At 42.4% G+C, this 12,592-nt stretch overlaps 1 protein-coding gene across 5 annotated transcripts; it reads right to left on the reverse strand.

The window, feature by feature from the left end:
* Window positions 1-433: 433 nt before the first annotated feature.
* Window positions 434-12,234, reverse strand: MTIF2 (mitochondrial translational initiation factor 2). 5 transcript variants are annotated; one of them, XM_055816344.1, is made up of 15 exons: window positions 12,047-12,232; window positions 11,436-11,651; window positions 10,624-10,852; window positions 9,470-9,575; window positions 8,391-8,562; window positions 7,780-7,940; window positions 7,174-7,350; window positions 6,512-6,651; window positions 5,215-5,339; window positions 4,236-4,440; window positions 3,113-3,365; window positions 2,352-2,492; window positions 1,423-1,587; window positions 1,071-1,211; window positions 434-690 (listed from the first exon to the last, which is right to left on the reverse strand). In XM_055816344.1, exons 3-15 carry the CDS (start codon window positions 10,843-10,845, stop codon window positions 521-523), a joined length of 2,178 nt encoding a protein of 725 aa, XP_055672319.1. In that variant the 5' UTR covers window positions 10,846-10,852; window positions 11,436-11,651; window positions 12,047-12,232; the 3' UTR covers window positions 434-520. The 5 variants fall into 5 exon arrangements, with proteins under 5 accessions (XP_055672319.1, XP_055672318.1, XP_055672320.1 ...); XM_055816343.1 differs by having other exon boundaries at window positions 11,791-12,232; XM_055816345.1 differs by having other exon boundaries at window positions 9,470-9,572; window positions 11,436-12,234.
* Window positions 12,235-12,592: the final 358 nt, after the last annotated feature.

The following is a 12,592-nucleotide window of genomic DNA, read 5'->3' on the forward strand; positions in this document are numbered from 1 at the left end:
TTTGATTACTTAGTCTCCTTCAAAAGGAGATAATGGGTAGTAATAGCAGAGAAAAAACTCCAGCGCTAGCTACACTTAGAAGTAATCTCTTTAAACATGAGAGGAGCACAGTACAGTACATCTAATCCAGAAAAACAGATGAAGGGGTCTGAAGTCATGTCTACAGAAAACAGAAGAGCCCTGCTCACAAAATGCAGTTTTTCAGTATGTAGCCTGCACAGCAGCACCAGGGAGGGGAAGAAGATGGTTCAGCTATTTTGGAACCAATAGATAGTCATCAGAAACATTGACACAGTGATAGTTTTACACATGTGAAATGCTTGCAATTAATTGCTGTAGGTTATCCCATATTCTAATGAGGCAAGCTGGTTGCTTAACAAGATTTAAGAGTAGGACATCTTATACGACCATCAGATAGAATGAAGCTTGTACACCTCTTAAAAGTTTCTTTAATATTAAAGAGTTGAAGGCCAGCCAGGAATAATACATGTCCTTTTGTGTTAATGTATTCAAATGTATTTTAAAATCCTGGATCCCAGGAAGTTGTCTGTTGAACTACTTTTTCTTCATAACAGATAATTTCGTCTCCAATATTGAATTCTATATGGTTTTCCAAACTCAATCCACAATCCATACCCATTTTTATTACCTGGACATCATCTTTATGATGCTTCAGTGATGATAAAGATCCTACAAAGAGAAAGTACATCAAAGAGCACAGAAGTGTTTTGGTTTGCCCTTCTTAAGAGAACTAATGTTTCACCTCCTAGCAACAAAATGAAAGCAAAACAATGTAGGGATTGTGTGCACTTGCAGCTAATGAAAGTCAGTCCTTTTCTGCAGGTAAACCCTGTGATGCTCCTGCTTTCCTACCAGAGCTGGTGGTTAGAAAAAGGTCTGGATAACAGCACAGTGGCATTTTGCATTTTTTTGCTAGTTGGAACAACTCCATCCTAAACAGCGTACAGGATTACCCTATGATCAGATATGTGCATTTTGCACTAGCTTCACAGGGAACTAGCAGTGTCTTAATACTCTACAAATACATGTTTTGTGGCAATTACTCTTACCTTTCCAAATAACATCCCCGTTACGGATGAGCTTAAACTTCATTTTTTTGTCTAGCAGCCCCTTCTGTACTCTGCATCCAGCTATTGGAATTTTGTTTTTTCCTACTGTTACAGAGAAGATGTTGAGAACAGAAGCTTCCCCTAAAAGAAAAAAAGTTATATGAAGTATACTAAAATAATAAACTGGCAATAAGTGGAAGCAAGCTACACTTTTGCTTAGCAAGCTTTCTAACAAAACAGAAAAGCAGCTACAGAGGAATATAAAATATTTGATACGATAGGAACACTTCATTGGAGAATAAACTTTAGGCTACATTGCAAAACAAAAGTTTATCAGTGAATGAAAACTCACCTATTGTATTCTCTACCACAGAGGGGGGTAGTCTGCTATTTATCTCTTCTTTCACGTCATCAATAAGTTTGTAGATGATATTGTGAAGTTTAATTTTTACTCCCTTTTTAGCAGCCAGCTGTTTAATACTGTCATTGGCTTTCACACTGAATCCAAATACAACACCTGATAAATAAAACAATCAGCAAGTGATGACTACAAGAGAGCACTCCTTAAACAGTATGTGAAAGTGGCTGCTGTGTCTATTCTGTAATGCTGAACTTGCAGGGGAATTGCTGGTCAGCAAAAGAAGAAACTGCTACTTCCCTTTACCGGAGAGGCTGCTTATTTCTCCCTCTATTGCACACTGCTACTAACCTTGTATCAAATGGTTCCAAAAAAGCAGTCACAGAAAGTTCCCCAATGACAGAACTGGAGGTATCAAAACAAACTAATGCTCACACACAGCTCACCACAGCTCATGCGAAGGACAAGGTCCTCACATTTTTGGGCCAGAAAAAAGTTTGGCTGTCCAAATTAAGCTGGAAGTGTATTCTTAAATCATTCTCATCCAACTGTGGATGGACTATGGCAGGTGAGAATTACGGGGTAAAAACAGGAACGACTGACAGTCTTTCCAGTCGTGTCCCTGAAGAAAAGGAAATCTGTAACCTACTTTCCTAGCTTTGCCTGGTTTGAGCATGAGAGTAACCCAAGTGAGAGTCAGAGTTTAACCTTAACAATTCAGCTACTGGCAACAGCTTCTCAAGAGTCCTTCCATTTTCCTGACATGTCCAGCCTTCCCCACCTGCATTCCTGTTCCATGTTAAAGGAAGCATTATATTGTTTACCTTATTAATGCTGCTAATTATTGAGAAAACAAAGCCAGAATTAAGGCCTTCCCATTTTAATAGTTTGTACAAATTGTAATTTGATTTTTAAACACACACCATTAAATGCTTCAGCCAGACTTATGTCAGTTTCGCTGATGTCTCCCATTCCAAAATGAATGATATCCAGTTTACATTCACCGTCACCATCATAGCTGTCCAGAATGTTCAAAACAGCTTCAACAGATCCATCCACATCACCTGTGTGTACAAATGGAAGTACTGCTGACTTTGTATGTATCAAAGAAGCACTGAAGTAGAACTAAGGGCACGACAACTCCATGCTATGCAACATGGCCTTTTGACATCTATCATTCTTATTATATTTTCAGTAGCATGTTAAAACACATCTAACAAGTCTATTAATTCAAAAAAGGAACTTAATAAATACAATAGGACCAGAGGCTCTGTATTTGCTGCCATTTTCACGTCAAGTTTGCATAGCTCCCTCTGTGCCACCTGAACTAATACGTAATTGCTCTTGTCCTCCATTTTGCTGATGCAGTACTGCTGCTCATATAGCTTGTATTTTTAATTTTTTTGTAAATTTATATATATAGGCAATTGTATGGGTTTTACAAGTGCCTGTATATTATAGGCTCATAGATTTTCCTGTTGCTCTGGCCCTGCTGGAAGCACATCCTTCTGACCACAGAATGTTTTCTGATGCCCCTCCCCTTACTGAAGAAGTTCAATAATCTGTTCAGTTTAAAACTGATGAAACTTCTGGTAACAGAAATTTTGTTAATAGTTTAGAGCTATGCTTTCAGACTGAACATTTGAGAAGCACAAAAACAACAGAGCAGTAAACAGGACAGTACCTTTAACGACTACCGATAGCACGTTTTTGTCCATCTCTGTTCTCTCTTTAGGCTTTGAATACATTAGATGCTTATTGGCCTTGTACAGCACTGCCTTCCTCTGTCTCCAGGTCAGATGGGCTAGCTTCTGTTGCTTCTGCTCATATTCCATCCTGTGCTCCTTTTGCTTTGCTTCAATAGCTTCCACATCCCTTTTCATCCTCTCCTGTTGTTCAACATAGGTTCTCCAAGCCACAACTTCACGTGCCCTTTGCTGGGCAGGAAGACAGAAACATTACCTTTCAAAGCACTGCATCAGAAACCACACTAATGCAGTTTCATCCTTTTGCATCTTCTCTACAGGCTCACTCATTTTCTTTCACATTTAACAACAGATTTTGCTGCAAGGATGGCAGAGAATGAGCACAATAGCTCCCTCCCTGGGCTACAACAACATGACTCAAGGCCTGTTTCTATAGTACGTCTGCACTGCAGAAAAGAATTATTGTTAATTCTTTCATGTGGTAATCAACCAGCTTTCACAACACCTATTTCAAACATACTTTATTTATACGTATTATTTTGTCAGAAACTAGTTGTCTCATTCTAAAATTAAAACACTGATATCATTAGGTATGGGATGTTCTCCAGGTAGGGTGACAGTGTGATCAGATAAAAAAGAAAAAAGCCTTCTGCACCCTTAGAAAGGGAACACGTTAGAACATATCCCAGCTTACCCCAGCAGAAGCCACTCAGGACTGCAGCCACTGCAAACAAAGCACCAAGGAAGGCAGGATGACCATGAGCAGCAAAAGCATGAATCAAAAGGTGACTCATTTTTAATTCCAGAGGCAGCCTGCTTTCTTCATGTGATTGTAAAGCAGGTTAATCTGGATGCATGGAGATGAGGACAGTCTGGGAGATGAAAGGTAGGGGCAGTGGAAAAGAAAGAGGTAACGTACAAATCCTCATTCCTCTTCTAGAGCACCTAGCTCAGGTCTCTTATTACCCATGCCTGGCCTTCATCTTTCATCAGATTATCCAGGTTTAAAATGAAAGCTATCACTTTTTTTTTTTTTTCCTCAGCTCCTTCCCATCCACCTTACTGCTGTGTGAGTTTTGCATTAAACAGTTCTTTCTGCACCTCAGATTCTACTTCAAGGATTTCATCTCCTGCTGAAGGGACTTCCTTCCAGCCCATGATTTCCACTGGGATGCCTGGAGAGGCTGCATCTACAGCTTTGCCGTTCTCATCAAACATGAAACGCACTTTTGCCCACGTCTTCCCTCCAACCAGGACACAGCCTTTCCTCAGAGTTCCTCTTTGTATGATGGCTGTGGTAACTGGACTAGCGAAAAGCAGAGGAGAAAAATGACAGACAAAATAAAAGCGACTCTTCTCCCTGTTTTCATGGTTAGCACAGGTACGCAAGCAAACCAAAACATGCTAGTGATTGATCACAGGCAGATATTCCTGTGACATTTTACTAAAGCACCAGTAAAATTTTGAAGTGACTTGCAAGAGGCCCAAAATGTGTACTGTACTCCCTTCATTTCTGCAGATCAATACAACATTTGGCATTTGTGAGATCAGCAACAGACTGATTTTACACACTGACTCCCCCACCACCCAGAAAAAAAAACAACAAACAAACCCCAACAACTTCCTGGAATTCAGTTTATTTTTAGAGGGCAGAACACACCTTGTTTGCAGTGAACCTGCAAAAGGACTAAGACATTTAAAAGAGTAAAATGTCATCTTACTCACAATTCGCCCAAAAAAGCGTAAATATTATGACTATTAACTCAATAATTCCTACTTTTTTAGTGACATTAAATAAAAACACATCTGCTCTAGCATTTTAAACTATTTCCTGTGCCAACAGGATGTAATTTCAGTGATATGATGAATTTTGCCCTATCAGTTTGTAACTTCTTTTTCTGGCACTCATTGCTGTAGGGTAACATTTCAATGCTTGATTACAACCACTGCAAAGAAACCATTAGTTTTATTTAACAACAGCAACAAGAAGTTCAGTGTTAAACACAGAGGTACAACCTCCGGAACCTCCTGCTCTGTTACAAATTGCTCCATCAAGTTGTAAAGGCAGCAGATCACTTACCCTTTCCCTTTGTCTTTGCGAGACTCAATTACAGTCCCCTCTACCAGACCTGTGGGATCTGCCTTCAGTTCTAACATCTCTGCTAAAGCAACAGTTGCTTCTGCTAAAACCATCAGGTTTTCACCCTGTATAAAACCGTACACAAAAAATATAAATATATATATATGTGTAAAGGAAGTGCCCTATTAAAGTAAGATCAGAAGTTGAAATCTTAGTGCCAAATTCTCCCTTTTAATTCAGAACTTCTAACAACACAATACAGTCCAACAGCACAGATCCCCTTGCCTTCAAGGCAAGCCAGCACTGAAGTAATAAACTATTAAAACTCCTGCACAGCTGGTCCAGACTGCATGAAATATTAGGAAGGACAGTTTCCTTGCTTCTCTGTTCATAGCATCCAGGTTAATGACGCAGAAAAAGACCTTGCAATATTCTGGTACAAGTTTATTAGGAATGCAAATTAAAAAAAACCAAACGGCAACCAACAAAAAAACCCCCACAGCTAAACAGACAAATCAAAATTGATGACACCTACCACCCAGTCAAGATTCCAGGACATCAAAGAGACAAAACAGTTGGTCTGTTTTCTTTTTTTCTTCCCTTGTTCTAATTACATTTTATTTTTGAGAACAGATACAACAAGCTAGCTGTCAGCAGATCCAGATCTACAGGAATTAAGGCAACAACAGAGGTGGGTGGAGAAGCCACTTTTATATATACCTATTTTAAAGTGTAAGGGCATGACTTCAAAAGGTATTGAACTTGTCAAAATTTTAGAAAATTACTTGGCATGCATTTAGAAAGACAGCAATAAAGCTAAGATACTGCTGCATCAGTTTGGACAAAGCTGTTCTGGCCACCACAAAACTAAAGTTCAGATTTTAGTTCAGTTTTTAGCTATCAGTTGTTTGCAAAGCTAAGATGGTAAATCTTGTAAGACCACCACAAAACTACGTTCCTGTGATTAGCCATGTTTAGGAAAATACTTACTTACTCTCTGATTTCATACAAATGAGCATATGTAAGAAGAAACAGCAATTAAGATTAACCTGAAAAACAGCCACTAAATTTCCAGAAGAAAAATGAGGTATTATTATTGTTCACTGAAGGTCTGAGCCTCAAAATATGATACAAGTATGTTTCAAATTATTCCAGTGAGACCCAGCAGCTCTTAGCTCATGGTAAGGTGTCAAATACTAGGAAAGTAAGCATTTCATTTTTCCAGCTGCCAAATAAAATGCAGCTGTATGCACATACTAGATGCCCATGAACACCCTTTTTTCCACCAAAACCTTACCTTGAGTGCAGAAATATTTACAGCTTGAACATCACCTCCAAACTCTTCACAGACCACATCGTAAGCCAGCAGTTCCTTCTTTACTCTTTCAGGATCAGCTTCAGGTTTGTCACATTTATTAATGGCAAGGATAAGAGGAACTAAAAAGAGAACACACTCATCACCAACATAAGCAAAAACTTGCTGCTACTAGTACAGTTGCAATAGAAGATTAGAGCAGCTTATGAGCATGTAGAACAAATCATCCCACTTGCTGCCTACTCCCTGAGCAGCCATTGAGATCTGAGCTACCACAAGTAAGCTGGAGGAGTTACCCTAGTAGGGAAGGGGAAAAAAACCCAACAATAAACCCCACACCCCACCTCTGTAAGTGCTCCTCTCACGAACCTGCAGGTCCTGAAAAAATTATTTTAATATCTTTATGTAAAACTACAACATTCAGTACATTTTCAAACTCCTTCCCAGAGGAGAAGGAATAGGACTACAACAGTTATATCCCAAGCTCTGTGGATTCCAATTCAAGGAGTCTCTTTTGAGAGGTAAATAATAAGCACTTCACTAACGTCTAATTGAACTGCATAGGAACACACACCTTTATTAACTTTGTGTACCGGGCTTGCCACTCACTCCAGAATGTCATGTTAACAAGTCAAACACCGTACCTCCTGCATTTTTAGCATGTTGGATAGATTCTACAGTTTGCTGCATTACTCCATCTTCTGCCGCTACAACCAGTATGACGATGTCAGTAACGTGGGTACCTCTTGCTCGCATGGCTGAAAAAGCTGCATGTCCCGGAGTATCAAGAAAAGTTATTTTTTCCCCAGAAGGCAAATGCACTGTGAACAAGTATATATAATACATTTTAAAATCCACATTTCACATAGCTTTATTTGACTTGTTGTAAATCAAGCATCATTCCTTTAGGAGCTTTTTTAGTAACAATGAGGTATTTTAGGCAGACAGATAACTGTCAGCACGCAGGTCAAAGAAAGCACTTTTAACTCCTCAGGAAAGAAAAATCATCCTGGGATCTTTCATAATCCAAAATAGTCTAAATACAATTTCAACTGCACAGGCAATCCACTTCAAAGTTCCATCCACTTAGTTATGACAGTTACCACCAGTTATGGTTTCCTTTTTCACTGCTTATATAGAAACTGTTCATGTTGCAACACTTTTCCCCAATGAACTGACAGCAAGTCAGCCCCTTATGCAAAATTAAGAGTAAACTGTTTTATACGCAAGCACATACACTTGAATCATACCCAGAAAAGCACCAATGTGTTGTGTAATGCCTCCTGCTTCCATTGACGCCACTTGAGTTTTTCGTAGACTGTCAAGTAAGGTCGTTTTCCCATGATCAACGTGGCCCAAGATAGTAACAACTGGGGGCCGTGGTGTTAGTACTGCTGGGTCTGCAGGCGGCCTACAATTAAAACAAAAATGTGTTTTGTAAATACCAAAGAAGTTCACTGAGCGGCATACGTGCCCACTACAGCTAACGAAGAGTCATTTATCAGAACTCAGTGATGAACAGGTAAGCCTAGCTTCTCACCACTACGATCACAAATTCTAGCTACACCACACAGTTAGCCCTCTTAGTACCCAGCCTTATTGCTGCACCAATTAATACTGCAATTCAATGTATCAAAGAATTGGCTTTTCTTCAGAGAATGGCATAGAAAAAGCTCACCTAGAACAAATCGAATCTGACTATCAGTTTTACCGCAAAAGAAATCAAACTTTATCTCTTAAATATTATCAGGTTGCGACTATATCAGGTATTATCAACATACCGTCAGAACAAAGAAAATACAGTATATGAAAAAAACACTTGCAGCAACAAATAGGATAAAAAGAGCACTTCACAACTTACCTTTTCACAGCATCTGTGTTTTCTCTTTCTTTTTCCTCTTTCAGTTTTGCTGATTTATACTTCATTCCTGATTTTTTAACAATTATCTTGATATGGTCTTCATGTAAGATGGAATCTGGTTCTAGTGAAGCAAGGTCAATGTCTGTGTACAGCAGCGCTTGGTAAACATGATCTGTAAAAAAAGATAAGGACATTTAACAATTACATCCACAAAAACATGGCACACAAAAAACCCCACTTCATAAGACTTTCTCATTAGTAGTTTATAACGTGCTAGTGAGTTTCACTCACAAAGCACTTTTCTTTTAGTTAATCCAAGAGTTCCTGTTACACTAAGACCTTGATTCAGAAAGATTTACTGAAAATGACTGCTGTATTAGATGCTACAATGTTGATTCTCCACTTAGATTTTCATTGCTTGCTTTTCAGTTATCCCCTAAGAAGAAAACAACAAACTCATCTAAACCAAATAGCACAGAAGTGACTCAAGGAGTCAACCTGTTCATAGGCCACTTTCTTTGGTAGTAGAAATACAGAACATATCGCAGTAGTCAGAAATTGTTACATGCTATCTCAGGAACATACAGCAAGACGCGACAGAACTTTCTGCTTCTCTCCTCACTGCCTAAAGGGAAGTTTGCCAGAAAAAGTACCCAGCTGGATAAAAAGAGATCGGAGATAGGTACAACACAGCTATGGAATTATTTCAAATGTGGACAGTTAAAACACGCTAAACCCCCTAAAACATCATTGAAAACTGCTCAAGCTGAGCCACTATACAACCAGGCACAGTTCGTGGAGTTAAAAGAACAAGCCTGCTTCTGTAACCCAGCTGCCAGGGTAGTCACCTGCAGAGGCGAGTGTTTCCAGACTTTTTTCCAGTCCAAATGTTTTTCTCTTTAGTCTGCCACTGCGTCTACCAACATTTTCTTTGGTATGCCTTGCTACGGGAGGGAGGGAGGGATTAGCAACTATTAATGCCACCATAGGCATCTTTGCCTCTACCACTTGCAAAAGCGGCATGATAGATTTTAGCTGTTGTGTTTCATTTGATTTCAAATAACAGAGCAGGCTCTCACCTATGTCTTTACCCATAGCTCGAGCAAGTTCCTCAATAGTCATCATCTGCTTTATCTCCACTTCACCTTTTGACAGTGGCATCTTCTTTCTCTTCTTTTTTGTCTCCTAAGTGGAATTAGATACATATATAGGAACACATAGCTGGCATAAACTAAAAAATAGTAAAAACTATTAAAAAGGCAATGATCTCAAGCTATATGATGTAAACACATCTTTTTTACATTACTAATAAATACAATAAACAAATGACTTAACACATCACACTGAATATTTAAAATGTATAACATACTATACTTAATCTGTTTTTACTTTTAAATTTTTGAAACAAGGAAACAAAATAATTTCCATTTAATACTTTCCTCCTGCCTCTGCAAGATTTATGATGATGCTGGTGTAAGCACTTTAAGTCAGTATTTGAGACGGAGTGTGCTGGTTTGGGCTGGGATAGAATTCATGTCCTTCACGACAGCGGCTACAGGGCCGTTTTGGATCTGTGCTGGAACAGCGCTGACAACCCAGGGATGTTTCAGTCGCTGCTGGCCAGAATTACACAGAGCCAAGGCCTTTCCTGCCCCTCACCCCACCCCGCCAACACAGAGGCTGGGGGCACACGGAGCTGCGGGGGCACACGGCCAGCCCCAGCTCCCACAGGGTATCCCACACCGTACAGCCTCACGCTCGGCACGTGAAGCCGGGGGGAGGAGGAAGGGGGGGACATTCGGAGCGATGGCGTTTGCCTTCCCAAGTCCCTGCTACATGTGATGGAGCCCGGCTGTCCCAGGGATGGCCGAGCACCTGCCTGCCCGTGGGGAGCAGCTTCGCTTGCGTGTGCGGCTTTTGCCTTACTTATTAAGCTGTCCTTACGTCAACCCACGAGCTTTCTCACCTCCACCCTTCCGATCCGCTCCCCACCCCGCTGCAGGGGGGCAAAGCGAGTGGCTGTGTGCGGTTTAGTTGCCAGCTGGGGTTAAATCACAACAGGGAGTCACACTACAGTCACACACTAACTACATTTTACCTATTAAATGTAAAGTAAATTCTCTATATTCATTAATAAAGCTCCTTTTTTTTTTTGTAATTAAGGTTATCCAATGGAGTTCTTGTACTTTGACATTTCACACAAAATCTGAGATTATTGGGTTTTGTTAATTACCTCCTTTGTAGCTAGATGTCTGCGTTGTGATAAGTCAATACTGATTAATTTGTCTTTTTGCCAGAACCGTGGATACAGAATGGACCACACAGGATGTGCAGATGACTGCACAGGCTTCCATTGTGCTCCGTGAACTTTTCCGTAGGAGAGAGTACGCAGCTGCTGGCAGGCACCACGTAACTGGACCAGATTTTCAAACTTTAGTATCAACCCTCGATTCATTTCTACACTGAAAATACAAAGGACACATTGAAATCAGTCTCAAAGCTGAAAAATATTCTTTTCTATGATAATACAGACAGGAACACAAGGCACAAATGTTATGTTTCAAAACAGGGTTTTTAATGCTGACAAAATTGAACAGTTTGGTAACTCTTCCAGTTTTTCAGTTTTCGTAAGTGCTTCACCCTTCTCCACTATCCCACTGCAGACACACAGATCTACTAATACTGCCACAGCTTACAGATCTTTCACTTTTCTCCACTGATCTTTAACATAAACTACTGAAATCCCATTTCAGGTTCTTTAACACTACCTAGAAAAAAAGGGGCATTTGCACTCCTCATGCTATACTGGTAAGTTATCCAGATGTGACCCAGCTCTCTAGGCCAGTAAAGCACATTCACAAAACCCTGCTTACATGGGCATGTACCAATGCTAAACGACTACAGCACTGCAGTAATACCGCTGCTGTCACGCAGAGAGACGTTCTTTGAGGCTGAACGCTGGCTTAGCAATTAAAAGTTTCCAAGGCTCTTCTGTCAGATCATCCCGCATCTTAACTATCTTAACTTTGGACTGAGTTATTTTACCAATTATGCCACAAAACAGTCTCCTATTTGAACATGTCTTGTTCAGAGTTGTCTATTTTTCCTTCTGCTCAGTGATGACATTCTCTATACCTTCTATGTCTTCTCTCAAAGGTGGCTTTGTACCATCTTCCAAGCAGCTCCAAAGGAGTGAAATGCTTTATCAGTTCCCCTCAGAATGACTGAGATCTATTTAAAAACTCTCCTGTATCCCCATACCTGCAAGAAGTGAGCAGATGACAAACCAATCAGCCAAAAACAACTACCTCCCCCCCTCCCCCGCCAAAGAGAATTTTAAAGCGGCAGAACAGCTAAAACCGAGGGACCCCCAGGAGCTGCCCCTGGACGCTGCACACACCGAAAGGCAGCACAAGGCCAAGGAGAGGCCGGACAAGCTCGCAGCGTTGAGATCCATGCAAGGTTGCTCACTGCAAAGAAACCACCCTGGCTCTCGGGGCCCGCGGGCCACCAGCGGCTGGGGCAGACACCCCTCTGGCTCGTCCCGCTCTTACGCTCAGCCTTTCGGCCAGCGCTGAGGAGAAGCCCACAGGCCACACGGGCCTTTCGCCTCACAAGCCGCGCTCACCACCGGGAGGCCTCAGAAACAGCCTCACCCCGCTGCGAGCGGGACCGCACCGCAACGACGCGCACCATGCGGCCATCAACCTCCCGGACACCTGCCCGCTGCAACCCTCCCCGCCGTCGCAGCCCCCACACCCCCTTCTCCGAGCCTGCAGGTGCGGCGATCGCAAGCAGGCGGCCCGGGAGAGCACTGGCCGCAGGCGGCGACCCGGCGGCCCCCGCGCCGTCAGCCCGCTGGGGGGGTGGGGGGTGGGGTGGGGGGGGGGTGGGGGGGTGGGGGGGGGGGTGGGGGGGTGGGGGGGTGGGGGGGGTGGGGGGGTGGGGGGGCCCGGCGTCCCCCGCGCCCGCCGCGCGCTCCCTGCCTCGCGCCGCCGAGCCGCTCTCTGCGCAGGCGCCGGGGCGCGAGGGCAGGCGCAGGCGCGGTGGGGCCCTGGGCGTGGCCGCAGGGGCCGGCTGGGGGCGGGGCGTCTCCTCACAGCGGGCGGGAGAGCCGCTGGCGGCGGCCTGGCGTTCCTCAGCCCTGGCACCCATCCCAGGGCTCGGCATGCTCTTTTATAAACCGCTTTAACAGGGTTTTC

Source organism: Falco peregrinus, chromosome 11 (assembly GCF_023634155.1).
Source record: "Falco peregrinus isolate bFalPer1 chromosome 11, bFalPer1.pri, whole genome shotgun sequence".
NCBI lineage: Eukaryota > Metazoa > Chordata > Aves > Falconiformes > Falconidae > Falco > Falco peregrinus.

Bases quoted from the DNA above. Each gene is read 5' to 3' on its own strand.
- MTIF2 (XM_055816344.1), bottom strand. From the start codon at position 10,845: ATGAATCGAGGGTTGATACTAAAGTTTGAAAATCTGGTCCAGTTACGT. The intron at 1,212-1,422 runs GTGAGTTTTCAT...TTTTTCTTTTAG, and splicing joins TGTGGTAGAGAATACAATAG to GGGAAGCTTCTGTTCTCAAC. The intron at 691-1,070 runs GTAAGAGTAATT...TTCTCTTTGTAG, and splicing joins CGGGGATGTTATTTGGAAAG to GATCTTTATCATCACTGAAG.